At 39.7% G+C, this 26,619-nt stretch overlaps 1 protein-coding gene across 1 annotated transcript; it reads left to right on the top strand.

Moving 5' to 3' along the window:
- The first annotated feature begins 290 nt into the window (after positions 1-290).
- On the top strand, positions 291-26,619 carry LOC134326856 (tripartite motif-containing protein 16-like). The gene is made up of 6 exons (XM_063008981.1): positions 291-881; positions 998-1,093; positions 1,920-2,153; positions 2,586-2,745; positions 2,975-3,034; positions 25,957-26,619. The coding sequence occupies exons 1-6, from the start codon at positions 291-293 to the stop codon at positions 26,481-26,483; spliced, it is 1,668 nt and encodes a 555-aa protein (XP_062865051.1). The 3' UTR covers positions 26,484-26,619.

Below are 26,619 nucleotides of genomic sequence, written 5' to 3'. Positions count from 1 at the left end.
TACAGGGTACATTAATAATAAAATATAGAAGATTAACAAAAATTAAGAAACACAAATTTTGATAAGATGAAGGTTGTAGTAGTTAACTAGTGTATTATACTGCTTACTACAACAACATTACACATTAAAAGTCCCACAGCATTTTTACAGTAGATAATCAAAAAGTTTAAAAATGAACAAAAATCTAGAAGCGTAAACATGAACATAACGCTCACGAACTAAACCAGGAAGTCTGAGCTGCTGTAAATAACTTGCTGTGTTTACTGGTGTTTCTGTTTACGTGTAGAAAAATGGCAGAGTCCAAAATTTCAGTAACTCAGGATGAGTTCAGCTGTTCAGTCTGTCTTGAAACACTGAAGGATCCAGCTGCTATTCCATGTGGACACAGTTTCTGTATGGTGTGTATTAATAACTGCTGGGATCAGGAGGATGATAAGGGAACATACAGCTGTCCACAGTGTAGACAATCCTTCACTCCAAGACCTGTTGTGAGGAGAAACACAATTCTGGCTGGAGTTGTGGACAAACTGAAAAAAACAGAACTTCAAGCTCCACGTCCTGGTCACTGTTCTGCTAAACCTGAAGATGTGGATTGTGATTACTGTACAGAGAGAAAATGCAAAGCAGTAAAATCCTGTCTGGTGTGTTTGGCCTCTTTCTGTGAAACTCACCTTCAGCCTCACTATAAATCTAATGCTTTTAAGAATCACAAGCTGGTTGAAGCCTCCAGACGACTCCAGTATCAGATCTGCTCTCAGCATAATAAACTGCTGGAGGTTTACTGTCGTACTGATCAGCAGTGTATCTGCACATTGTGTATGCTAGACAATCATAAAGGACATGATACAATATCAGCTGCAGCAGAAAGAACTGAGAAACAGGTAAAATATTATACAGCTCTCTTTAAGAAGTAACAACTCATTAGCATTTACACTGACGCTGTTTATGTGGTGCTTGTACACAATACAAGTAAATCCTGAATTGTTATTCTGTGTAGAAGCAGCTGCTGGAGATCCAGAGAAAATTCCAGGACAAAATCCAGAACAGAGAGAAGGAACTTTGTGAGCTGATAAACGCTGTGGAGTCTCACAAGGTAAGTTTTATAAACAAAAAGCTCTCAGGATCAGTCCGACTCTCCTCCATTAAACCAATCTCCATTAAAAATGAGATATTTTATATCTCAGGTAACTTTGGAAGTGATGGAGCATTTTTGTTCATGAATTAAAAAAATCTTTAAAATCTGCCTGGTTAGTTGGTAATTGATGCTGTACAACAATTCTGAGGTTGTGCTAATAATTATAAGGGTGATGAGATCAGATTAGGACTGAGCCGCCCAAAAAGATTATTGATTGTTGCTTTGGATCAAGATGCTTAAACATAAATTCCTGTATAAGATTTCTGGTAAAGACTTGAGAAGATCACTACATTGAATTTCCCAGTCCTGGCCAGGCTGCTGTTTCCTGATACTCAAAATAACTTCTGTAACAGTATGCTACCACCAGCACACTTTACAGTATATATGGTGTTTTTAGGTTTTATTAGATTTAATCCACACATATAATTTTGAATTAAGGACATACAGGAGCAGGTGTGTTGTATCAAAATCTGTGAGGAAATATAACATGCTGATAAATGCAGTAAAAACTAAAGTGATGATGAACACTGAAGAAGTGCTGGAGTTTAAGGTGGAAGGTAGAAGACTGGAACTTTCTTATATTTGGGAAGTAGAGTATCAAATACTGCATCACGTGGACATGATGATAGTAACATTTTCAATGGTATGAAAAATCAGGCCATTTAGCACCATCACCAAGCTATGAGTGATGAAAGTCTTAGTCTGGCCAGTAGCTACATATGAATGTGAAGAATGGACAAATATCTGAGTGAGAAACGTTTCCTCTTTCTGAATCTTCTAACAGTGTTCTGCACAGACAGCAGTGAAGAACATTGAGATGATCTGTACTGAACTAATCAACTCAATTAACAGAAGATGCTCTGAGCTAAAAGATCTGATCAGAGATCGAGAGACAGCAGAAGTAAGTCAAGCTGAAAAACTCCTGAAACAGGTGGAACAGCATATTGTAGAGCTGAAGAGGAAAGATGCTGAACTGGAACAGCTTTCACACACAGAGAATCCCGTCCATTTCCTCCAGGTAACAGCACTAAAAATAAGTATATTATTGCTGCACCAATTAATAAAATACAGCAGTACCTTGTAACTTGACGTCCCCTAAACTCAAAATCTTTGAAACCTGATGCCTTTTATTGAGAAATTTGTTCCCTTAAACTCGATTATTGTTAGAATTCATTCAAACATGTTTGGGAGAGTCAGAAATGCAACAGAAAACCCATCACAAGCAAAGCATCCTCTCCTGTCTTCCCAGAGGTTTCCTTTGTATAGGCGTCTCTCCCTGGTGGTAGCTTTGTGCATCTTCCACAAATCTGTAACAGAGAGAAAACCCCCCTACACAAAACACATTATGACCCATAAAGTCATAACACTCGGGGTTCTGAGAAATCGTCCATCATTTGTGATTCATCATCATCTTGTTGTTTCTCTGTGAACATTATCTGTCTGGATGTAGAATTTTCAGTCTCTCTCGGCTCCTGCTGGATCTGCAGAATCAGCCGCCATCACAATCAGTCCTTTCCTCTCATTTGATGATGTTACAAAGTCTGTATCTCAGCTGAGAGAGAAAATAGAAGAATTCTGGAAAGAGCAGTGTGAGAAGATACCAGATGAAGGTGAGTGAAGGATCATCATTCATTTACTTATTAACCCAGTACTGGTCATGGTCACAGTGAGTCCAGGGTTAAATGAAATACACTCACACTGTAGTTTTTTAGACTTAAAGTCACTTTAGACAAACACTCGAGGAACATGTCAAACTTCTTACTGGCTGTACCTGGGACACTTTCTAGTGCAGATATTTATTTACTGTGATAAGTGATTGTACTGTTACTCTCTCTGCAGTAAAGAAAGTCCGGATTACTTCACCTCCTGAACCTGAAATCAGAGAAGATTTTCTACAATGTAAGTTTCTTCCAAACACACAAACATACACAGTGCAGTGAAAAAGTATTTACACCCCCCAGTTATCTGTATTTTTACATATTTGTCACGTTACTAGTTCAGATGCTACAGCAGCTCAGTTTGGTTCAAGTCCAGATTTGATTAGGTCCAAAACCTAAACTTTATTTCCTCAGATTTATTTCAACAAAGATCTGCTCTTGTTATTTGGAATTGTTGTGTTTTTATATTGCACGAGTGTTTAATCTTTAAATCATGAACTGATGACCAAGCGTTCTTCTTTAATCCTGAAACACCATCACACAACCACCACCATGACTGACTGTTAAGTGAGATGTTTTTTATTGTAAAATGCTGTTTTAGGTTTATTGCAAGTATAAGAATTCTGACTCATCAGTTCACAGAACATCATCACCAAAAAGCTTGAGGGTCATTAAGGTTCTTATATTGGTAAATGAGAGGCGAGGCTTTATGTTCCTCTTAGTTAACAGTGATTTTACCCTGTGACTCTCCCATGGATTTTATTTGTGCTCAGTCTCCTTCTAATACTGGAATCATTAAATCAGATTTAAATTGAGGTCAGCAGGTCCTGCGGTTTCCTAAATGTTTGTTTGGGTTCTTGTATGTTTTCCTTGATGAGACATTGATGAGCTCCTGAAGCAATCTTAACTGTTCCAAGTGTCATTTAGAGATCATGGCTCTTACTGTGGTTCGCTAAAGTACTAAAATCTTAGGATTGACTTTGTAACTTTTTCCAGACTGATATACAGTATTACAATAACTTTTTTGATCTATTTTGGAATTTGTTTGGACAGTGGTGAAGTGGTTCTGACAGTGATCATGCCTCAGATTAGGGACATTTTTGGTCCTTGCTAAAGACCACTGTTCCATGTACTTTTCTTCTATAGTTATTTAAAATCACCAAGAACTTTAGAGGTTAAAACAAGTAAAACAACCATTTAAACTGCTGTCTGTATATTTTTGCTCCAGGAGGTTTTATAAATCTTAATGATTCAGTCACAGAAACCCTTGAAACACACACACACACACACACACACACACACACACACACACACACACACTAACATACACCAACACACATTTACACAGACACACCCTCTCACACACATGTTTACACACATTCACACTTACACACACATTAACAGACGCACACACACACTCATATGTGCACACACACACACACACTGAAACACAATTCAAAAAGCTTTATAAGCATGACGTTGTGTTTGTTGGATTGTATGTTGCTGGTGTGTGTCTGTGTACTGTTTGTGAATGTGTCATGTTTGTGGGGTGTTTCTATATGTCTGTGTAGTGTTTTTGTGTGTTTGTGTAACATTTGTGTGTTTGTGTAGTTTTCATTAGTTTGTGTAGCATTTGTGTGCATTTGTAAATGTTGGTGTCTGTGTATTTGTGTAGTGTCTGTGTGTGTATGTGTAGCGTTTGTCTGTGCTTGTGTAATGTGTGTGTTTGTTTGTGCAGTGTTTGTAACAAATGTGTGTGTTTGTGTAGTGTACAATACTACAAGTAATATTTGTGTTTGAGTAGTATGTGTGTGTTTGAGTAGTATGTGTGTGTTTGAGCAGTATTTGTGTGTTTGAGTAGTATGTGTGTGTTTGAGCAGTATTTGTGTGTTTGAGTAGTATGTGTGTGTTTGAGCAGTATTTGTGTGTGTTTGAGTAATATTTGTGTTTGAGCAGTATTTGTGTGTTTGAGTAGTATGTGTGTGTTTGTGCAGTATTTGTGTGTTTGAGTAGTATGTGTGTGTTTGTGCAGTATTTGTGCTTATGTGTAGTGTCTATATGTCAGTGTAGTGTTCATGTTTTTGTGTAGCATTTGTTTGTGTTTGAGTAGTAGTTGTGTTGTAGTAGTATTTGTGTGATCGTGTAGTGTCTTTGTGTATGTGTAGGGTTTGTATGAGTTTGTGTAATATGTGTGTTTGTTTGTGTAGTGTTTGTGTAATGTACAGTATCTTACAAAAGTGAGTACACATTTCTGCAAATATTTGATTTGATCTTTTCATGGGACAACACTATAGAAATGAAACTTGGATGTAACTTGTATAGCAGTATAGATTTACTTCTGAAAATAACTCAACACACAGCCATTAATGTCTAAATAGCTGCAACACATGTGAGTACACCCCACAGTGAACATGTCCAAATTGTGCCCAAAGTGCCAATATTTTGTGTGACCACCATTATTACCTAGCACTGCCTTAACCCTCTTGGACATGGAATTCACCAGAGCTGCACAGGTTGCTACTGGAATCCTCTTCCACTCCTCCATGATGACATCACGGAGCTGGTGGACGTTAGACACCTTGAACTCCTCAACCTTCCACTTGAGGATGCCCCACAGGTGCTCAATTGGATTTAGTCCATCACCTTTACCAGAGGTGGAAAGTAACAAATTACATTTACTCGCGTTACTATAATTGAGTTTTTTTGTGCACTTGTACTTTTTAAAGTAGATTTTACAGCCAGTAATTTTACTTTTACTTAAGTATGTTTTGTATTAAGAACTGTAATTCGCTACATTTTAAATAACATTCGTTACTGAGTAAAAAAAAGAAAACAATAAAAAACTCGACATCAAACCTGCGCAAATGTAGAGCAGTGGTGGCTAAACTGTTAGATCCATAAACAACTCTATGAATCAGTTCATTTGGTGAAGAGATTCAGATGTATAAACCAATCAGAGCTTCCGAATTCACATTCTAGGTGGAATTTCAATCTCTCTCTTCATTGGTTGTTGTATAAATGACAGTTTAGTGAGCGAATAACCAATGTAAGCTTTTTACCGGGAAAGCCGAGAGAATAAATGATCTACAATAGTTTTTATAAGGTGGGTATGGATTTATATATTCTGGAAACATACAAGATGGTCTTATATAAAGTGGATTATATATTTAATGGAACAACACAGGGATATAGATCGGTAAGCAGATAAGTGGTTATGATTTTCTGCTGTTGTGTGATTGATCTGGGTCGCGGTTCTGCTGTTTACGGTACGCTTTCATTTTGCAACGATAGCAAAGCATTATGAAATATTGTGATTTTTTTAAGTAAAACGGACAGCATAAATGTGATTGTAAGATTCTGCTGGTTTGTTTTTGATCATGTTCCTACGACGGTGTAAGACCCGTTATATTTTTTATAAGTGCAACCCTAACCCCCCCCCCCCCCCCCTCACACACAGGTAAACACCTGACATCCCACCCCCCACACTATGTCTTCCACCAACCCACCAGCCCATGGTGTTTTTTTTTATTTCCAGTTCTAAAAGTTGGCAACCCTAGTTGGCACTATTGACCTGAACCAAGTTAGTTAGCGTCAAGTCCAACTAGTTATAAAATACAGCGATTTATTGAGAATAAACAGAAATAATGCTGTTTTTAATTGATAACAGCAGTTGCAGTCTGTTAGGTGTGTAAAGTGGTTAACGTTTACTCTTAGAGTACAGTTTAAATTTTAAGAGTTAATTTTTACTTGAGTAGATTTTTAGACTAGTAATTTTACTTGTACTTAAGTAAAAAATCATCAAAGTAATAGTACTTTTACTTGAGTACAATATTTTAGTATTCTTTCCACCTCTGACCTTTACCTTCAGCTTTGTCAGCAAGGCAGTTGTCATCTTGGAGGTTGTATTTGGGGTCATTATTGTGTTAAAAAACTGCCATGCAGCCAAGTTTCCGGAGTGAGGGAAGCATGATCTGTTTCAGAATGTCACAGTACATGTTGGAATTCATGTTTCCCTCAATGAACTGCAGCTCCCCAGTGCCGGCAGCACTCATGCAGCCCAATACCATGATGCTACCACCATGCTTGACTGTAGGCAAGAGACAGTTGTCTTGGTACTTCTTACCAGGGCGCCGCCACACATTCTTGTCACCATCTGAGCCAAACAAGTTTATCTTGGTCTCGTCAGACCACAGGACATTCCAGTAATCCATTCGTGGACTGCTTGTCTTCAGCAAACTGTTTGCTGGCTTTCTTGTGCATCAGCTTCCTTCTGGGATGACGACCATGCAGACCGAGTTGATGCAGTGTGCGGCGTATGGTCTGAGCACTGACAGGCTGACCTCCCATGTCTTCAACCTCTGCAGCAATGCTGGCAGCACTCATGCGTCTATGTTTTTAAAGCCAACCTCTGGATATGACGCTTAACACGTGGACTCAACTTCTTTGGTCGACCCTGGTGAAGCCTGTTCCGAGTGGAACCTGTCCTGGAAAACCGCTGTATGACCTTGGCCACCGTGCTGTTGCTTAGTTTCAGGGTGTTAGCAATCTTCTTATAGCTTAGGCCATCTTTGTGGAGAGCAACAATTCTATTTCTCACATCCTCAGAGAGTTCTTTGCCATGAGGTGCCATGTTGAATATCTAGTGGCCAGTATGAAAGAATTGTACCCAAAACACCAAATTTAACAGCTCTGCTCCCCATTCACACCTGGGACCTTGACACATGACACCAGGGAGGGACAACGACACACTTTGGCACAATGTGGACATGTTCACTGTGAGGTGTACTCACTTATGTTTCAGCTATTTAGACATTAATGGCTGTGTGTTGAGTTATTTTCAGAAGACAGTAAATCTACACTGCTATATCAGCTGTACACTGACTACTCTAAGTTATAACCAAGTTTCATGTCTATAGTTTTGTCCCATGAAAAAATATAATCAAATATTTGCAAAAATGTGAGGGGCATACTCACTTTTGTGAGATACTGTATGTGTGTATGTGTAGTGTCTGTGTGATTGCGCAGTGTTTGTGTAATGTGTGTTTGAGTAGTATCTGTGTGTATATGTAGTGTTTGTGCAGTGTTTGTGTAATGTTTGTGTGTGATTGTGTAGTGTTTGTGTGATTGTGTAGTGTTTGTGTGTATGCGTAGGGTTTGTATGTGTTTGTGTAATGTTTGTGTGATGTATGTGTGTTTGTGTGATTGTGTAGGGTTTGTGTGATGTATGTGTGTGTAGTGTTTGTGTGTATGCGTAGGGTTTGTATGTGATTATTTAATGATTGTGTGATTGTGTCTGTGTTTGTGTGTGTTTGTGTAATGTATGTGTGTATGTGTAGTATCTGTGTGATTGTGTAGGGTTTGTATGTGTTTGTGTGATGTATGTGTGTGTAGTGTTTGTGTGTATGCGTAGGGTTTGTATGTGATTATTTAATGATTGTGTGATTGTGTCTGTGTTTGTGTGTGTTTGTGTAATGTATGTGTGTATGTGTAGTATCTGTGTGATTGTGCAGTGTTTGTGTAATGTTTGTGTTTGAGTTGTATTTGTGTGTATGTGTAGTGTCTGTGTGTATTTGTGTAGTGTTTGTGTGTTAGTGTAGGGTTTGTGTGTGTTTGTGTAATGTATGTTTGTGTGGTGAAGTCAAGATTCAAGAGTTTTACTGTCATGTGCACAGAAGAACCAGCAGTTACACTGTACAATGAAATTCTTACTTTGTTCATCCTCCAAACATCAATAAGTATTGTACATAAAACAAAATTAAACTAACACAATAAAAGAATTAGTATAAAACTTTTTCAAAAAATATTTAAATTTAAACTATAAAAAAAAACGTTTTATATACAAAGTAATACAAATAGAAATAAACTAAGGCAGTTCTGATAAATGTCCTGTAGTGCAGGGAAGGACGTTCCAGAAATTCTTTGTGCAGTTTTTATTACACGCTGGAGTGCCTTCCTGTCCTCTGCAGTGCAGTTTCCATACCAGACTGTGATGGAGCTGGTAAGGACACTTTCCACTCTACATTTGTAGAAGTTGCTGAGAATTTTGGTTGACATGCCAATTTTTTTTAGTCTTCTTAGGAAGTACAGTCTCTGTTGTGACTTTTTGATGATGTGGTGTGTGTTGCAGGACCAGGTGAGATCCTCACTGATGTGCACACCCAGGAATTTGAAGGTTTTCACCTTCTCCACTACTGTTCCACCTATATACAGTGGTGTATGCTGTTCTCCTCTCCTCCTGGGGTCCACAATCAGTTCCTTTGTCTTGTTGATATTTAATGAAAGATTGTTGTTCTGACACCAGCCCACAAGATCTGCTACCTCCTTCCTGTACACCGTCTCATCCTCCCCAGTAATAAGACCAATGACGGTGGTGTCATCAGCAAACTTAATAATACTGGTGGTGTTATAAGAGGCCACACAGTTATGTGTGAAGAGCGAGTACAGAAGAGGGCTCAGCACGCAGCCTTGAGGTGTCCCAATGTTTATGGTCTTTGTGCTGGATGTTCGCGTGCCAATCCTGACTGACTGAGATCGGTCAGATAGAAAATCTAGTATCCAGTTCTCTGATCTCACGTTGTGTTGTTATCCTGGTTCTCAGCTCATCCAGCTTGTTTTCGAGGGAGCGAACGTTAGCCAGCAACAGGCTAGGTAGCGGTGGTCGTGTAGCCCTAGCCTTTAGCCTAGCATGAAGCCCACCTCTCCTGCCACGCTTCCGTTTTGGCCGCTCTGTTCGCCGTCTACGTCGCTCGTCCAATACCGGTGCTGCTGGGCCATGCTGCTCGAATTCGGGTTTGTGTGTGTTTGTGTTATGTGTGTGTTTGTGTAGTGTTTGTGTGATTGTGTAGTGTTTGTGTGTATGCGTATGGTTTGTATGTGTTTATGTAGTGTTTGGGTAATGTATGTGTGTGTTTGTGTAGTGTTTGTGTGTATGTGTAAGGTTTGTGTGTGTTTGTGTAGTGTTTGTGTAATGCATGTGTGTGTTTATGTAGTCTTTGTGTGTATGCGAAGGTTTTTGTGTGTTTGTGTAGTGTTTGTGTAATGTATGTGTGTGTTTGTGTGATTGTGTAGTGTTTGTGTGATTGTGTAGGGTTTCTATGTGATTGTGTAGTGTTTGTGTGATTGTGTAGTGTTTGTGTAATGTGTGTGTGTTTGTGTGATTGTGTAGTGTTTGTTTGATTGTGTAGGGTTTGTATGCATTTTTGTTCTGTTTGTGTAATGTGTTTTTTTGTAGTATTTGTGTATATGTGTAGTTTCTGTGTGTATTTGTGCATTGTGTGTGTAATGTGTGTGTTTGTGTAGTGTTTGTGTAATGTATGTGTGTATGTGTGAGTATGTGATTGTGTTTTTGTGTAATGTATGTGTGTTTGTGTATTGTTTGTGTGTATGCGAATGGTTTGTGTGTGATTGTGTAGTGTTTGTGTGTATGCGAATGGTTTGTGTGTGATTGTGTAGTGTTTGTGTGTATGTGTAGTGTCTGTGTGATTGTGCAGTGTTTGTTTAATGTGTGTGTTTGTGTTGTATTTGTGTGTATGCGTAGGGTTTGTATGTGATTGTGTAGTTTGTGTAATGTATGTGTGTGTTTGTGTACTGTTTGTGTAATGTATGTTTGTGTTTCTTGTCATGTGTAGGGTTTGTGTGTGATTGTGTAGTGTTTGTGTAATGTATGTGTGTGATTGTGGACTGTTTGTGTAGTGTTTGTGTGATGGTGTAGTGTTTGTGTGATTGTGTAGTGTTTGTGTAGTGTTTGTGTGTATGTTTAGGGTTTGTGTGTTGATGTGATGTATATGTGTGTTTGTGTTGTGTTTGTGTAATGTATGTGTGTATCTGTTGTTTTGTGTTATTGTGTAGTGTTTGTGTGTATGTGTAAAATGTGTGTGTGTTTGTGTGATTGTGTAGGGTTTGTGTAGTGTGTGTGTAATGTATATGTGTGTGATTGTGTAGTATCTGTGTGATTGTGTAGTGTTTGTGTGTAAGTGAGTTTGTGATTGTGTATTATTTGTGTAATGTATGTGTTTGTGTGTATGTGTGAGTTTATGTGTTTGTGTCTGTGTGTATGCATGTGATTGTGTCTGTGTGTATGCTTAGGGTTTGTGTGTGATTGTGTAGTGTTTGTTTGATTGTGTAGGGTTTGTGTGATTGTGTAGGGTTTGTGATTGTGTAGGGTTTGTTTTATTGTGTAGGGTTTGTGTGATTGTGTAGTGTTTGATTGTGTAGGGATTGTGTGATTGTGTAGGGTTTATGTGATTGTGTAGGGTTTGTTTGATTGTGTAGGGTTTGTGTGATTGTGTAGGGTTTGTTTGATTGTGTAGTGTTTGTGTGACTGTGTAGGGTTTGTGTGATTGTGTAGAGTTTGTTTGATTGTGTAGGGTTTGTGTGATTATGTAGGGTTTGTGTGATTGTGTAGGGTTTGGTTGTGTAGGGTTTGTGTGATCGTGTAGTGTTTGATTGTGTAGTGTTTGATTGTGTAGGGTTTGTTTGATTGTGTAGGGTTTGTGTGATTGTGTAGTGTTTGTGTGATTGTGTAGTGTTTGTGTGATTGTGTAGGGTTTGTGTGATTGTGTAGGGTTTGTGTGATGGTGTAGGGTTTGTGTGATTGTGTAGGGTTTGTGTGATTGTGTAGGGTTTGTGTGATGGTGTAGGGTTTGTGTGATGGTGTAGGGTTTATTTGATTGTGTAGGGTTTGTGTGATGGTGTAGGGTTTATTTGATTGTGTAGGGTTTGTGTGATGGTGTAGGGTTTGTGTGATTGTGTAGTGTTTGCTTGTGTAGGGTTTGTTCGATTGTGTAGGGTTTGTGTGATTGTGTAGGGTTTGTGTGATTGTGTAGGGTTTGTGTGATTGTGTATTGTTTGCTTGATTGGGTAGTGTTTGATTGTGTAAGGTTTGTGTGATTGTGTAGGGTTTGTGTAATTGTGTAGGGTTTGTGTGATTGTGTTGGGTTTGTGTGATTGTGTAGTGTTTGATTGTGTAATATTTGATTGTGTAGGGTTTGTTTGATTGTGTAGGGTTTGTGTGATTGTGTAGGGTGTGTTTGATGGTGTAGGGTTTGTGTGATTGTGTAGGGTTTGTTTGATTGTGTAGGGTTTGTGTGATTGTGTAGGGTTTGTTTGATTGTGTAGTGTTTGTGTGATTGTGTAGGGTTTGCGTGATTGTGTAGGGTTTGTGTGATTGTGTAGGGTTTGTTTGATTGTGTAGGGTTTGTGTGATTGTGTAGGGTTTGATTGTGTAGGGTTTGTGTGATTGTGTAGGGTTTGTTTGATTGTGTAGGGTTTGTGTGATTATGTAGGGTTTGTGTGATTGTGTAGGGTTTGTGTTATTGTGTAGGGTTTGTGTGATGGTGTAGGGTTTACTTGATTGTGTAGGGTTTGTGTGATGGTGTAGGGTTTATTTGATTGTGTAGCGATTGTGTGATGGTGTAGGGTTTGTGGGATTGTAGTGTTTGATTGTGTAGGGTTTGTTCGATTGTGTAGGGTTTGATTTTGTAGGGTTTGATTTTGTAGGGTTTGTGTAATTGTGTAGTGTTTGCTTGATTGTGTAGTGTTTGATTGTGTAGTGTTTGATTGTGCAGGGTTTGATTTTGTAGGGTTTGTGTAATTGTGTAGTGTTTGCTTGATTGTGTAGTGTTTGATTGTGTAGGGCTTGTGTGATTGTGTAGGATTTGTTTGATTTTGTAGTGTTTGATTGTGTAGGGTTTGTGTGATTGTGTAGTGTTTGATTGTGTAGTGTTTGATTGTGTAATGTTTGAATGTGTAGGGTTTGTTTGATTGTGTAGGGTTTGTGTGATTGTGTAGTGTTTGTGTGATTGTGTAATGTTTGAATGTGTAGGGTTTGTTTGATTGTGTAGGGTTTGTGTGATTGTGTAATGTTTGAATGTGTAGGGTTTGTTTGAATGTGTAGGGTTTGTTTGATTGTGTAGGGTTTGTGTGATTGTGTAATGTTTGAATGTGTAGGGTTTGTGTGATTGTGTAGGGTTTGTGTGATTGAATCGGAATCAGAATCGGGCTTTATTGGCCAAGTATGCTCACACATACAAGGAATTTGTTTTTGGTTACACAGATGCTTGCAGTGCACGAAAAATACAGTAAAGACAATCTTATTCACACAGCTCACTCTCTCCTTACACACACATTCATACCCGTAAACATAGAAAACATTTGTAAACATTTAGCATGTGCAATTTACATTGTAATTTTAAAAAGGTGCAGTTTTGTGCAATATAAAAACTATAGAAAATATAAAAATATATAAATATGAAATGCAAGTAAAAGTGAAAATCCTGTGTATGCTATTACATAAATTAAATAGGTAGTTTTGATGTGCAAGTGTCCCGAGTATTAACAGTACAGTAGTGTTCAATTGTTCATGAGCGTAATGGAGTTTGGATAAAAGCTTCTCTGTAGCCTGGTCATTCGGGTCTTCATGTGGCTGAAGCGTCGGCCTGATGGAAGGCACCGAAACAGGTGATGGCCAGGGTGAGACGGGTCAGTGATGATTTTCTCTGCACGCTTCCTGGTTCTGGAGGCATGCAGGTCCAGCAGTGTGGGCAGCTTTACACCGATGGTCCTCTCTGCAGACTTGATGATGCGCTGCAGTCTCTTGGTGTCATGTTTTGTGATAGCGCTGCCCCACACTGTGATGGAAGTGGTGACGATGGACTCTATGATGGCTGTGTAGAACTGCACCATCAGCTCTTGGGGTAGGTTGAACTTCCTCAGCTGGTACAGGAAGTACATCCTCTGTTGAGCCCTCTTGATGATAGAGTTGATGTTGCTGTCCCACTTCAGGTCCTTGGAGATCGTTGTGCCCAGGAACTTGTGGGACTCCACAGCCATCACAGTTCTGTCTAGGATGGTGAGTGCTGGCAGGGTTGGGGGGCTCCTCCTGAAGTCCACGGTCATCTCCACTGTTTTTGCTGTGTTCAGCTCCAGATTGTTCTGACTGCTCCAGAGGACAACCTGATCAACCACCCGTCTATAAGCAGACTCATCACTGTCACTGATGAGACCAATGACTGTAGTGTCATCTGCAAACTTCAGGATTTTAACAGAGGAGTCCATGGAGGTACAGTCATTTGTGTACAGCGAGAAGAGCAGTGGGGAGAGTACACAACCCTGTGGGGCACCTGTGCTGATGGTTCTGGTCCCTGAAGTACACTTTCCCAGCCTCACCTGCTGTTTTCTGCCAGTAAGAAAGTCAGTTATCCACTGGCAGGTGGAGGCTGGTACGCTGAGTTCAGTCAGTTTGCTGTGTAATTGTCCTGGAATAATTGTGTTGAAGGCTGAGCTGAAGTCCGGGAACAGAATTCTTGCATAAGTTCCTGGGTGATCAAGGTGTTGGAGGATGAAGTGGAGACCCATGTTCACTGCATCGTCCACCGACCGGTTGGCCCGATAGGCAAATTGCAGGGGGTCTAGCAGGGGGTCCGTGATTTCCTTAATGTGGTTGAGAACCAGTCTTTCAAAGGACTTCATGACCACAGAGGTCAGGGCAACAGGTCTGTAGTCATTTAGTCCTGTGGTAGTTGCCTTTTTGGGAATGGGTTTTATTGTGGAGCATTTAAAACAGGACGGAACAACACACAGCTCCAGTGATCTGTTGAAGATCTTAGTGAAGACAGGTGCAAGTTGGTCTGCACAGGTCCTCAGGCAGGAGGGAGAGATTCCATCAGGACCTGGGGCCTTCTTGACTTTCTGTTTTTTAAAAAGTCTCAGCACGTCTTCCTCGCAGATCTCAGGGCAGGCTGGATGGGTGGCTGATAGTCGGATGGGTGTGAAGTGGTGTTGAATGGGAGCTCGTTGCTGGGCTGTTCAAACCTGCAGTAGAATCTGTTAAGGTCGTCGGCCAGTTGACGATCTCCCATTGTCTGTGTAGGTGGCCTTTTGTAGCTGGTGATGTTCTGCAGACACCTCCAGGCGGTTGATGGCTCATTTGTGGACATCATGCTGCTTAGCTTGTTAGAGTAGTTCTTCTTTGCAGCCTTGATCTCTTTGGTTAGGGTGTTCCTTGCCTGGTTGTACAGCGCCCGATCCCCACTTCTATATGCTACCTCCTTAGACCGGCGCAGCTGTTTCAATTTGGCATTAAACCAGGGCTTATCATTATTATATTTAAAGCGAGTCCTGGTGGGAACACAGATGTCTTCACAAAAGCTGATGTAAGATGTCACAGTGTCCGTGTATTCATCCAGGCTGCTTGTGGCATCATCAAACACACACCAGTCTGTTAATTCCATGCAGTCCTGAAGCCTTTCTTTAGCCTCATTAGTCCATTTCTTCACCGTGCTGACCACAGGTTTGGCACACTTGAGCTTTTGTCTGTAGGTCGGAAGATGAACTAAGCAGTGGTCAGATAGTCCCAGTGCTGCACGGGGGACAGAGCGGTACGCACCTTTAAATACAGTATAGCAGTGATCTAATATGTTGCTCTCCCTGGTGGGGCAGGTAACATGCTGTCTGTATTTAGGTAGTTCGTTGTTAAGTTTTGCTCTGTTAAAGTCCCCTAAGATGATGAAAACAGAGTCTGTGTGTTTGTGCTCCACGCTGAGGATCTGATCAGCGAGTGCGCTCAGTGCCTCGCGTGCGCACGCTTGAGGTGGAATGTAAACAGCAACAAGCACAACTGATGAAAACTCCCGCGGACAATAAAACGGTCTACAGTTCAGGAAAAGTGATTCCAGATTAGGGCTGCATGTTCTCATTAACACTGTCACATCTGTACACCAGCCTTGGTTGATATAAAAGCAAATTCCGCCGCCTTTTTTCTTGCCGGAAAGCTCCGCGTTGCGGTCCGCTCGGTGGAGATGAAAGCCGTGCAGGTGGAGCGCGCTGTCCGGGACGGAATCCGTGAGCCAGGTCTCAGTAAAGCACAGTACAGCAGAGAGAGAAAAGTCCTTGTTGGTACGGTTTAACAGTGAAAGTTCGTCCATTTTATTTCCTAAAGAGCGAAGGTTTGTCATATGGATGCTGGGTAGCGGTGTACGAAGTCCGCGCTGTCGGAGTTTGACGAGCGCTCCGGCGCGCTTCCCACGTTTGCGCATCCGCCTGCGTCTGCTCAGGAGCGCAGCTGCTCCGCTGACGAAAATGTCCAAAAAACTGTCCGAAAATGAAAAATCAGGAAATATACCTGGTGGCATGAGCTGCCTAATGTTCAGCAGATCTTCTGCGCTGTATTGGAGTGTGTTTGAATCACACATGCCATAACAAACAAACAAAAACAAACAAAGCACTACGGAGCTCCTAACCAGTGTCGCCATCTGCGGCGCCATCTTGGATAATGGCAGGATAATGTGTAGTTTTTGTGTGATTGTGTAGTATTTGATTGTGTAGGGTTTGTGTGATTGTGTAGTTTTTGATTGTGTAGGGTTTGTGTGATTGTGTAGGGTTTGTGTGATTGTGTAGGGTTTGTGTGATTGTGTAGGGTTTGTTTGATTGTGTAGTGTGTGATTGTGTAAAGTTTGTGTGATTGTGTATGGTTTGTGTGATTGTGTAGTGTTTGATTGTGTAGTGTTTGTGTGATTGTATAGAGTTTGTTTGATTGTGTAGGGTTTGTGTGATTGTGTAGGGTTTTGTGTGATTGTGCAGTGTTTGTGTAGTGTTTGATTGTGTAGGGTTTGATTGTGTAGGGTTTGTGTGATCGTGTAGGGTTTGTTTGATTGTGTAGGGTTTGTGTGATTGTGTAGGGTTTGTGTGATTGTGTAGGGTTTGTGTGATTGTATTGGGTTTGATTGTGTAGGGTTTGTGTGATTGTGTAGTGTTTGATTGTGTAGGGTTTGTGTGATTGTGTAGGGTTTGTGTGATTGTGTAGTGTTTGATTGTGTAGGGTTTGTGTGATTGTGTAGGGTTTTATTGTGTAGGGTTTGTGTGATTGTGTAGGGTTTGTGTGATTGTGTAGGGTTTGTGTGATTGTGCAGTGTTTGTGTAGTGTTTGGTTGTGTAGGGTTTGTGTGATCGTGTAGTGTTTAATTGTGTAGTGTTTGATTGTGTTGGGTTTGTTTGATTGTGTAGGGTTTGTGTGATTGTGTAGTGTTTGATTGTGTAGGGTTTGTGTGATTGTGTAGGGTTTGTTTGATTGTGTAGGGTTTGTGTGATGGTGTAGGGTTTATTTGATTGTGTAGGGTTTGTGTGATGGTGTAGGTATTTTTTATTGTGTAGGGTTTGTGTGATGGTGTAGGGTTTATTTGATTGTGTAGAGTTTGTGTGATGGTGTAGGGTTTATTTGATTGTGTAGGGTTTGTGTGATGGTGTAGGGTTTGTGTGATTGTGTAGGGTTTGTTCGATTGTGTAGGGTTTGATTGTGTAGGGTTTGTGTGATTGTGTAGTGTTTGCTTGATTGTGTAGTGTTTGATTGTGTAGGGTTTGTGTGATTGTGTACGGTTTGTGTGATTGTGTAGGGTTTGTGTGATTGTGTTGGGTTTGTGTGATTGTGTAGTGTTTGATTGTGTAATGTTTGATTGTGTAGTGTTTGCTTGATTGTGTAGTGTTTGATTGTGTAGTGTTTGATTGTGTAGGGTTTGTGTGATTGTGTAGGCTTTGTGTGATTGTGTAGTGTTTGATTGTGTAGGGTTTGTGTGATTGTGTAGGGTTTGTGTAATTGTGTAGGGTTTGTTTGATTGTGTAGTGTGTGATTGTGTTAAGTTTGTGTGATTGTGTATGGTTTGTGTGATTGTGTAGTGTTTGATTGTGTAGGGTTTGTGTGATTGTGTTGAGTTTGATTGTGTAGGGTTTGTGTGATTGTGTAGGGTTTTTTGATTGTGTAGTGTGTGATTGTGTAGGGTTTGTGTGATTGTGCAGTGTTTGTGTAGTGTTTGATTGTGTAGGGTTTGTGTGATTGTGTAGGGTTTGTGTGATTGTGTAGGGTTTGTGTGATTGTTTAGTTTTGGTTGTGTAGGGTTTGTGTGATTGTGTTGGGTTTGTGTGATTGTGTAGGGTTTGTGTGATTGTAGGGTTTGTGTGATTGTGTAGAGTTTGTGTGATTGTGTAGTATTTGATTGTGTAGAGTTTGTGTGATTGTGTAGGGTTTGTGTGATTGTGTAGTTTTTGATTGTGTAGTATTTGATTGTGTAGGGTTTTTGTGATTGTGTAGGGTTTGTGTGATTATGTAGTTTTTGATTGTGTACGGTTTGTTTTATTGTGTAGGGTTTGTGTGATTGTGTAGTGTTTGTGTGATTGTGCAGTGTTTGTGTAGTGTTTGGTTGTGTAGGGTTTGTGTGATCGTGTAGTGTTTAATTGTGTAGTGTTTGATTGTGTTGGGTTTGTTTGATTGTGTAGGGTTTGTGTGATTGTGTAGTGTTTGATTGTGTAGGGTTTGTGTGATTGTGTAGGGTTTGTTTGATTGTGTAGGGTTTGTGTGATGGTGTAGGGTTTATTTGATTGTGTAGGGTTTGTGTGATGGTGTAGGTATTTTTTATTGTGTAGGGTTTGTGTGATGGTGTAGGGTTTATTTGATTGTGTAGAGTTTGTGTGATGGTGTAGGGTTTATTTGATTGTGTAGGGTTTGTGTGATGGTGTAGGGTTTGTGTGATTGTGTAGGGTTTGTTCGATTGTGTAGGGTTTGATTGTGTAGGGTTTGTGTGATTTTGTAGTGTTTGCTTGATTGTGTAGTGTTTGATTGTGTAGGGTTTGTGTGATTGTGTACGGTTTGTGTGATTGTGTAGGGTTTGTGTGATTGTGTTGGGTTTGTGTGATTGTGTAGTGTTTGATTGTGTAATGTTTGATTGTGTAGTGTTTGCTTGATTGTGTAGTGTTTGATTGTGTAGTGTTTGATTGTGTAGGGTTTGTGTGATTGTGTAGGCTTTGTGTGATTGTGTAGTGTTTGATTGTGTAGGGTTTGTGTGATTGTGTAGGGTTTGTGTAATTGTGTAGGGTTTGTTTGATTGTGTAGTGTGTGATTGTGTTAAGTTTGTGTGATTGTGTAGTGTTTGATTGTGTAGGGTTTGTGTGATTGTGTTGAGTTTGATTGTGTAGGGTTTGTGTGATTGTGTAGGGTTTTTTGATTGTGTAGTGTGTGATTGTGTAGGGTTTGTGTGATTGTGCAGTGTTTGTGTAGTGTTTGATTGTGTAGGGTTTGTGTGATTGTGTAGGGTTTGTGTGATTGTGTAGGGTTTGTGTGATTGTTTAGTTTTGGTTGTGTAGGGTTTGTGTGATTGTGTTGGGTTTGTGTGATTGTGTAGGGTTTGTGTGATTGTAGGGTTTGTGTGATTGTGTAGAGTTTGTGTGATTGTGTAGTATTTGATTGTGTAGAGTTTGTGTGATTGTGTAGGGTTTGTGTGATTGTGTAGTTTTTGATTGTGTAGTATTTGATTGTGTAGGGTTTTTGTGATTGTGTAGGGTTTGTGTGATTATGTAGTTTTTGATTGTGTACGGTTTGTTTTATTGTGTAGGGTTTGTGTGATTGTGTAGTGTTTGATTGTGTAGTGTGTGATTGTGTAGGGTTTGTGTGATTGTGTTGGGTTTGTTTGATGGTGTATGGTTTGTGTGATTGTGTAGGGTTTGTTTGATTGTGTAGGGTTTGTGTGATTGTGTAGGGTTTGTTTGATTGTGTAGGGTTTGTGTGATTGTGTAAAGTTTGTTTGATTGTGTAGTGTTTGATTGTGTAGTGTGTGATTGTGTAGGGTTTGTGTGATTGTGTGTGGTTTGTGTGATTGTGCAGGGTTTGATTGTGTAGGGTTTGTGTGATTGTGTTGGGTTTGTTTGATTGTGTAGTGTTTGATTGTGTAGTGTGTGATTGTGTAGGGTTTGTGTGATTGTGTAGGGTTTGAGTGATTGTGTAGTGTTTGATTGTGTAGGGTTTGTGTGATTGTGTAGGGTTTTTTATTGTGTAGTGTTTGTTTGATTGTGTAGGGTTTGTGTGATTGTGTAGGGTTTGTGTGATTGTGTAGTGTTTGATTGTGTAGGGTTTGTGTGATTGTGTTGAGTTTGATTGTGTAGGGTTTGTGTGATTGTGTAGGGTTTTTTGATTGTGTAGTGTGTGATTGTGTAGGGTTTGTGTGATTGTGCAGTGTTTGTGTAGTGTTTGATTGTGTAGGGTTTGTGTGATTGTGTTAAGTTTGTGTGATTGTGTAGTGTTTGATTGTGTAGGGTTTGTGTGATTGTGTTGAGTTTGATTGTGTAGGGTTTGTGTGATTGTGTAGGGTTTTTTGATTGTGTAGTGTGTGATTGTGTAGGGTTTGTGTGATTGTGCAGTGTTTGTGTAGTGTTTGATTGTGTAGGGTTTGTGTGATTGTGTAGGGTTTGTGTGATTGTGTAGGGTTTGTGTGATTGTTTAGTTTTGGTTGTGTAGGGTTTGTGTGATTGTGTTGGGTTTGTGTGATTGTGTAGGGTTTGTGTGATTGTAGGGTTTGTGTGATTGTGTAGAGTTTGTGTGATTGTGTAGTATTTGATTGTGTAGAGTTTGTGTGATTGTGTAGGGTTTGTGTGATTGTGTAGTTTTTGATTGTGTAGTATTTGATTGTGTAGGGTTTTTGTGATTGTGTAGGGTTTGTGTGATTATGTAGTTTTTGATTGTGTACGGTTTGTTTTATTGTGTAGGGTTTGTGTGATTGTGTAGTGTTTGATTGTGTAGTGTGTGATTGTGTAGGGTTTGTGTGATTGTGTTGGGTTTGTTTGATGGTGTATGGTTTGTGTGATTGTGTAGGGTTTGTTTGATTGTGTAGGGTTTGTGTGATTGTGTAGGGTTTGTTTGATTGTGTAGGGTTTGTGTGATTGTGTAAAGTTTGTTTGATTGTGTAGTGTTTGATTGTGTAGTGTGTGATTGTGTAGGGTTTGTGTGATTGTGTGTGGTTTGTGTGATTGTGCAGGGTTTGATTGTGTAGGGTTTGTGTGATTGTGTTGGGTTTGTTTGATTGTGTAGTGTTTGATTGTGTAGTGTGTGATTGTGTAGGGTTTGTGTGATTGTGTAGGGTTTGAGTGATTGTGTAGTGTTTGATTGTGTAGGGTTTGTGTGATTGTGTAGGGTTTTTTATTGTGTAGTGTTTGTTTGATTGTGTAGGGTTTGTGTGATTGTGTAGGGTTTGTGTGATTGTGTAGTGTTTGATTGTGTAGGGTTTGTTTGATTGTGTAGGGTTTGTGTGATTGTGCAGTGTTTGTGTAGTGTTTGATTGTGTAGGGTTTGTGTGATCGTGTAGTGTTTGATTGTGTAGTGTTTGATTGTGTAGGGTTAGTGTGATTGTGTAGGGTTTGTGTGATTGTGTAGGGTTTGTGTGATTGTGTAGGGTTTGTGTGATTGTGTAGGGTTTGTGTAATTGTGTAGGGTTTTGTGTGATTGTGCAGTGTTTGTGTAGTGTTTGATTGTGTAGTGTTTGATTGTGTAGGGTTTGTGTGATTGTGTAGGGTTTGTTTGATTGTGTAGTGTTTGTGTAGTGTTTGATTGTGTAGGGTTTGTGTGATCGTGTAGTGTTTGATTGTGTAGTGTTTGATTGTGTAGGGTTAGTGTGATTGTGTAGGGTTTGTGTGATTGTGTAGGGTTTGATTGTGTAGGGTTTGTGTGATTGTGTAGGGTTTGTGCGATTGTGTAGGGTTTGTGTGATTGTGCAGTGTTTGTGTAGTGTTTGATTGTGTAGGGTTTGTGTGATCGTGTAGTGTTTGATTGTGTAGTGTTTGATTGTGTAGGGTTAGTGTGATTGTGTAGGGTTTGTGTGATTGTGTAGGGTTTGATTGTGTAGGGTTTGTGTGATTGTGTAGTTTTTTTTTTATTGTGTAGTGTTTGATTGTGTAGTGTGTGATTGTGTAGGGTTTGATTGTGTAGGGTTTGTGTGATTGTGTAGTTTTTGTGTGATTGTGTAGTATTTGATTGTGTAGGGTTTGTGTGATTGTGTAGGGTTTGTGTGATTGTGTAGATTTTGATCGTGTAGTGTTTGATTGTGTAGGGTTTGTCTGATTATGTAGGGTTTGTGTGGTTGTGTAGGGTTTGTTTGATAGTGTAGGGTTTGTGTGATTGTGTAGGGTTTGTGTGATTGTGTAGTGTTTGTTTGATTGTGTAGTGTTTGATTGTGCAGTGTGTGATTGTGTAGGGTTTGTGTGATTGTGTTGGGTTTGTTTGATGGTGAAGGTTTGTGTGATTGTGTAGGGTTTGTTTGATGTGTAGGATTTGTGTGATTGTGTAGCATTTGTTTGATTGTGTAGTGTTTGATTGTGTAGGGTTTGTGTGATTGTGTAGGGTTTGTGTGATTGTGTAGTTTTTGATTGTGTAGTGTTTGATTGTGTAGGGTTTGTGTGATTGTGTAGGGTTTGTGTGATTGTGCAGTGTTTGTGTAGTGTTTGATTGTGTAGGGTTTGTGTGATTGTGTAGGGTTTGTGTGATTGTGTAGGGTTTGTGCGATTGTGTAGGGTTTGTGTGATTGTGCAGTGTTTGTGTAGTGTTTGATTGTGTAGGGTTTGTGTGATCGTGTAGTGTTTGATTGTGTAGTGTTTGATTGTGTAGGGTTTGTGTGATTGTGTAGGGTTTGTGTGATTGTGTAGTGTTTGATTGTGTAGGGTTTGATTGTGTAGGGTTTGTGTGATTGTGTAGGGTTTGTTTGATTGTGTAGGGTTTGTGTGATTGTGTAGGGTTTGTTTGATTGTGTAGTGTTTGATTGTGTAGTGTGTGATTGTGTAGGGTTTGTGTGATTGTGTAGTGTTTGTGTAGAGTTTGTGTGATTGTGTTAGGTTTGTTTGATTGTGTAGTGTTTGATTGTGTAGTTTGTGATTGTGTAGGGTTTGTGTGATTGTGTAGGGTTTGTGTGATTGTGTAGTGTTTGTGTAGGGTTTGTGTGATTGTGTAGTTTTTTTTTGATTGTGTAGTGTGTGATTGTGTAGGGTTTGTGTGATTGTGTAGTGTTTGATTGTGTAGGGTTTGTGTGATTGTGTAGTTTTTGTGTGATTGTGTAGTATTTGATTGTGTAGGGTTTGTGTGATTGTGTAGTTTTTGATTGTGTAGTGTTTGATTGTGTAGGGTTTGTGTGATTGTGTAGGGTTTGTGTGGTTGTGTAGGGTTTGTTTGATAGTGTAGGGTTTGTGTGATTGTGTAGGGTTTGTGTGATTGTGTAGTGTTTGTTTGATTGTGTAGTGTTTGATTGTGCAGTGTGTGATTGTGTAGGGTTTGTGTGATTGTGTTGGGTTTGTTTGATGGTGAAGGTTTGTGTGATTGTGTAGGGTTTGTTTGATGTGTAGGATTTGTGTTATTGTGTAGCATTTGTTTGATTGTGTAGTGTTTGATTGTGTAGGGTTTGTGTGATTGTGTAGGGTTTGTGTGATTGTGTAGTTTTTGATTGTGTAGTGTTTGATTGTGTAGGGTTTGTGTGATTGTGTAGGGTTTGTGTGATTGTGCAGTGTTTGTGTAGTGTTTGATTGTGTAGGGTTTGTGTGATTGTGTAGGGTTTGTGTGATTGTGTAGGGTTTGTGCGATTGTGTAGGGTTTGTGTGATTGTGCAGTGTTTGTGTAGTGTTTGATTGTGTAGGGTTTGTGTGATCGTGTAGTGTTTGATTGTGTAGTGTTTGATTGTGTAGGGTTAGTGTGATTGTGTAGGGTTTGTGTGATTGTGTAGGGTTTGATTGTGTAGGGTTTGTGTGATTGTGTAGGGTTTGTGTGATTGTGTAGGGTTTTTGTGACTGTGTAGGGTTTTGTGTGATTGTGCAGTGTTTGTGTAGTGTTTGATTGTGTAGTGTTTGATTGTGTAGGGTTTGTGTGATTGTGTAGGGTTTGTTTGATTGTGTAGTGTTTGATTGTGTAGTGTGTGATTGTGTAGGGTTTGTGTGATTGTGTATGGTTTGTGTGATTGTGTAGTGTTTGTGTAGAGTTTGTGTGATTGTGTTAGGTTTGTTTGATTGTGTAGTGTTTGATTGTGTAGTTTGTGATTGTGTAGGGTTTGTGTGATTGTGTAGGGTTTGTGTGATTGTGTAGTGTTTGTGTAGGGTTTGTGTGATTGTGTAGTTTTTTTTTTATTGTGTAGTGTTTGATTGTGTAGGGTTTGTGTGATTGTGTAGTTTTTGATTGTGTAGTGTTTGATTGTGTAGGGTTTGTGTGATTGTGTAGGGTTTGTGTGGTTGTGTAGGGTTTGTTTGATAGTGTAGGGTTTGTGTGATTGTGTAGGGTTTGTGTGATTGTGTAGTGTTTGTTTGATTGTGTAGTGTTTGATTGTGCAGTGTGTGATTGTGTAGGGTTTGTGTGATTGTGTTGGGTTTGTTTGATGGTGAAGGTTTGTGTGATTGTGTAGGGTTTGTTTGATGTGTAGGATTTGTGTGATTGTGTAGCATTTGTTTGATTGTGTAGTGTTTGATTGTGTAGGGTTTGTGTGATTGTGTAGGGTTTGTGTGATTGTGTAGTTTTTGATTGTGTAGTGTTTGATTGTGTAGGGTTTGTGTGATTGTGTAGGGTTTGTGTGATTGTGCAGTGTTTGTGTAGTGTTTGATTGTGTAGGGTTTGTGTGATTGTGTAGGGTTTGTGTGATTGTGTAGGGTTTGTGCGATTGTGTAGGGTTTGTGTGATTGTGCAGTGTTTGTGTAGTGTTTGATTGTGTAGGGTTTGTGTGATCGTGTAGTGTTTGATTGTGTAGTGTTTGATTGTGTAGGGTTAGTGTGATTGTGTAGGGTTTGTGTGATTGTGTAGGGTTTGATTGTGTAGGGTTTGTGTGATTGTGTAGGGTTTGTGTGATTGTGTAGGGTTTGTTTGATTGTGTAGTGTTTGATTGTGTAGTGTGTGATTGTGTAGGGTTTGTGTGATTGTGTATGGTTTGTGTGATTGTGTAGTGTTTGTGTAGGGTTTGTGTGATTGTGTAGTTTTTTTTTTATTGTGTAGTGTTTGATTGTGTAGGGTTTGTGTGATTGTGTAGTTTTTGATTGTGTAGTGTTTGATTGTGTAGGGTTTGTGTGATTGTGTAGGGTTTGTGTGGTTGTGTAGGGTTTGTTTGATAGTGTAGGGTTTGTGTGATTGTGTAGGGTTTGTGTGATTGTGTAGTGTTTGTTTGATTGTGTAGTGTTTGATTGTGCAGTGTGTGATTGTGTAGGGTTTGTGTGATTGTGTTGGGTTTGTTTGATGGTGAAGGTTTGTGTGATTGTGTAGGGTTTGTTTGATGTGTAGGATTTGTGTGATTGTGTAGCATTTGTTTGATTGTGTAGTGTTTGATTGTGTAGGGTTTGTGTGATTGTGTAGGGTTTGTGTGATTGTGTAGTTTTTGATTGTGTAGTGTTTGATTGTGTAGGGTTTGTGTGATTGTGTAGGGTTTGTGTGATTGTGCAGTGTTTGTGTAGTGTTTGATTGTGTAGGGTTTGTGTGATTGTGTAGGGTTTGTGTGATTGTGTAGGGTTTGTGCGATTGTGTAGGGTTTGTGTGATTGTGCAGTGTTTGTGTAGTGTTTGATTGTGTAGGGTTTGTGTGATCGTGTAGTGTTTGATTGTGTAGTGTTTGATTGTGTAGGGTTAGTGTGATTGTGTAGGGTTTGTGTGATTGTGTAGGGTTTGATTGTGTAGGGTTTGTGTGATTGTGTAGGGTTTGTGTGATTGTGTAGGGTTTTTGTGACTGTGTAGGGTTTTGTGTGATTGTGCAGTGTTTGTGTAGTGTTTGATTGTGTAGTGTTTGATTGTGTAGGGTTTGTGTGATTGTGTAGGGTTTGTTTGATTGTGTAGTGTTTGATTGTGTAGTGTGTGATTGTGTAGGGTTTGTGTGATTGTGTATGGTTTGTGTGATTGTGTAGTGTTTGTGTAGAGTTTGTGTGATTGTGTTAGGTTTGTTTGATTGTGTAGTGTTTGATTGTGTAGTTTGTGATTGTGTAGGGTTTGTGTGATTGTGTAGGGTTTGTGTGATTGTGTAGTGTTTGTGTAGGGTTTGTGTGATTGTGTAGTTTTTTTTTTATTGTGTAGTGTTTGATTGTGTAGTGTGTGATTGTGTAGGGTTTGTGTGATTGTGTAGTGTTTGATTGTGTAGGGTTTGTGTGATTGTGTAGTTTTTGTGTGATTGTGTAGTATTTGATTGTGTAGGGTTTGTGTGATTGTGTAGATTTTGATCGTGTAGTGTTTGATTGTGTAGGGTTTGTGTGATTGTGTAGGGTGTGTGTGTGTTTGGATTGTGTGTTGCTATGTATAATTACACACACACACACACACACTACACACACACACACACACATACACACACTGTACACACTGTACTCTCTCTCTCTTCTATGTTAATTGGTTTATTTTGTGTTTCCTCTCCAGATGTTTGTCGGTTCACACTGGATCCAAACACAGTAAATCATTTCCTCCGTCTGTCTGAGGAGAACAAAGTGGTGACCTGCAGTGGAACATTACAGTCGTATCCTGATCATCCAGATAGATTTGATTATAACTCTCAGGTTGTGTGTAGAGAGAGTGTGAGTGGACGCTGTTACTGGGAGGTTGAGTGGAGTGGGGATGATGAGGTTGATATAGCAGTGTCATATAAAAGCATCAGCAGGAAGGGATTCGGTGATGAGTGTGAGTTTGGACGTAATGATCAGTCCTGGAGTTTGTTCTGTTCTCCATCCAGATTTTCATTCTGGCACAATAAGAAAGAGACTGAAATTCCCATAATGCCGAGTTCCTCTAGAATAGGAGTGTATGTGGATTATGAAGCAGGAACTCTGTCCTTCTACAGCGTCTCTGATACAATGAAGCTCCTCCACAGAGTTCAGACCACGTTCACTCAGCTCCTCTACCCGGGGTTTAGAGTTTATTATGGATCAGAAGTGAAACTGTCAGATTGAACAAATTAAATGTAAAATTTACATGAAAGTGTAACATTAAACTGTTGGAGTGATTTTAGAATCTGTGAGGCAGTGATACATTTATGAAGAATTTCTTTTTCAATTTATTAATCACTATTTATTCAGTGCTGTGAAA

Source organism: Trichomycterus rosablanca, chromosome 14, assembly GCF_030014385.1.
Source record: "Trichomycterus rosablanca isolate fTriRos1 chromosome 14, fTriRos1.hap1, whole genome shotgun sequence".
NCBI classification, from domain to species: domain Eukaryota; kingdom Metazoa; phylum Chordata; class Actinopteri; order Siluriformes; family Trichomycteridae; genus Trichomycterus; species Trichomycterus rosablanca.
This window is presented reverse-complemented; position numbering and strand designations above follow the sequence as displayed.

Excerpts from the sequence above, each read along its gene's own strand:
- LOC134326856 (XM_063008981.1), top strand. The coding sequence starts at position 291 with ATGGCAGAGTCCAAAATTTCAGTAACTCAGGATGAGTTCAGCTGTTCA. Across the intron at positions 882-997 it reads CAGAAAGAACTGAGAAACAG|AAGCAGCTGCTGGAGATCCA; the intron begins GTAAAATATTAT and ends TATTCTGTGTAG. Across the intron at positions 2,746-2,974 it reads TGAGAAGATACCAGATGAAG|TAAAGAAAGTCCGGATTACT; the intron begins GTGAGTGAAGGA and ends CTCTCTCTGCAG.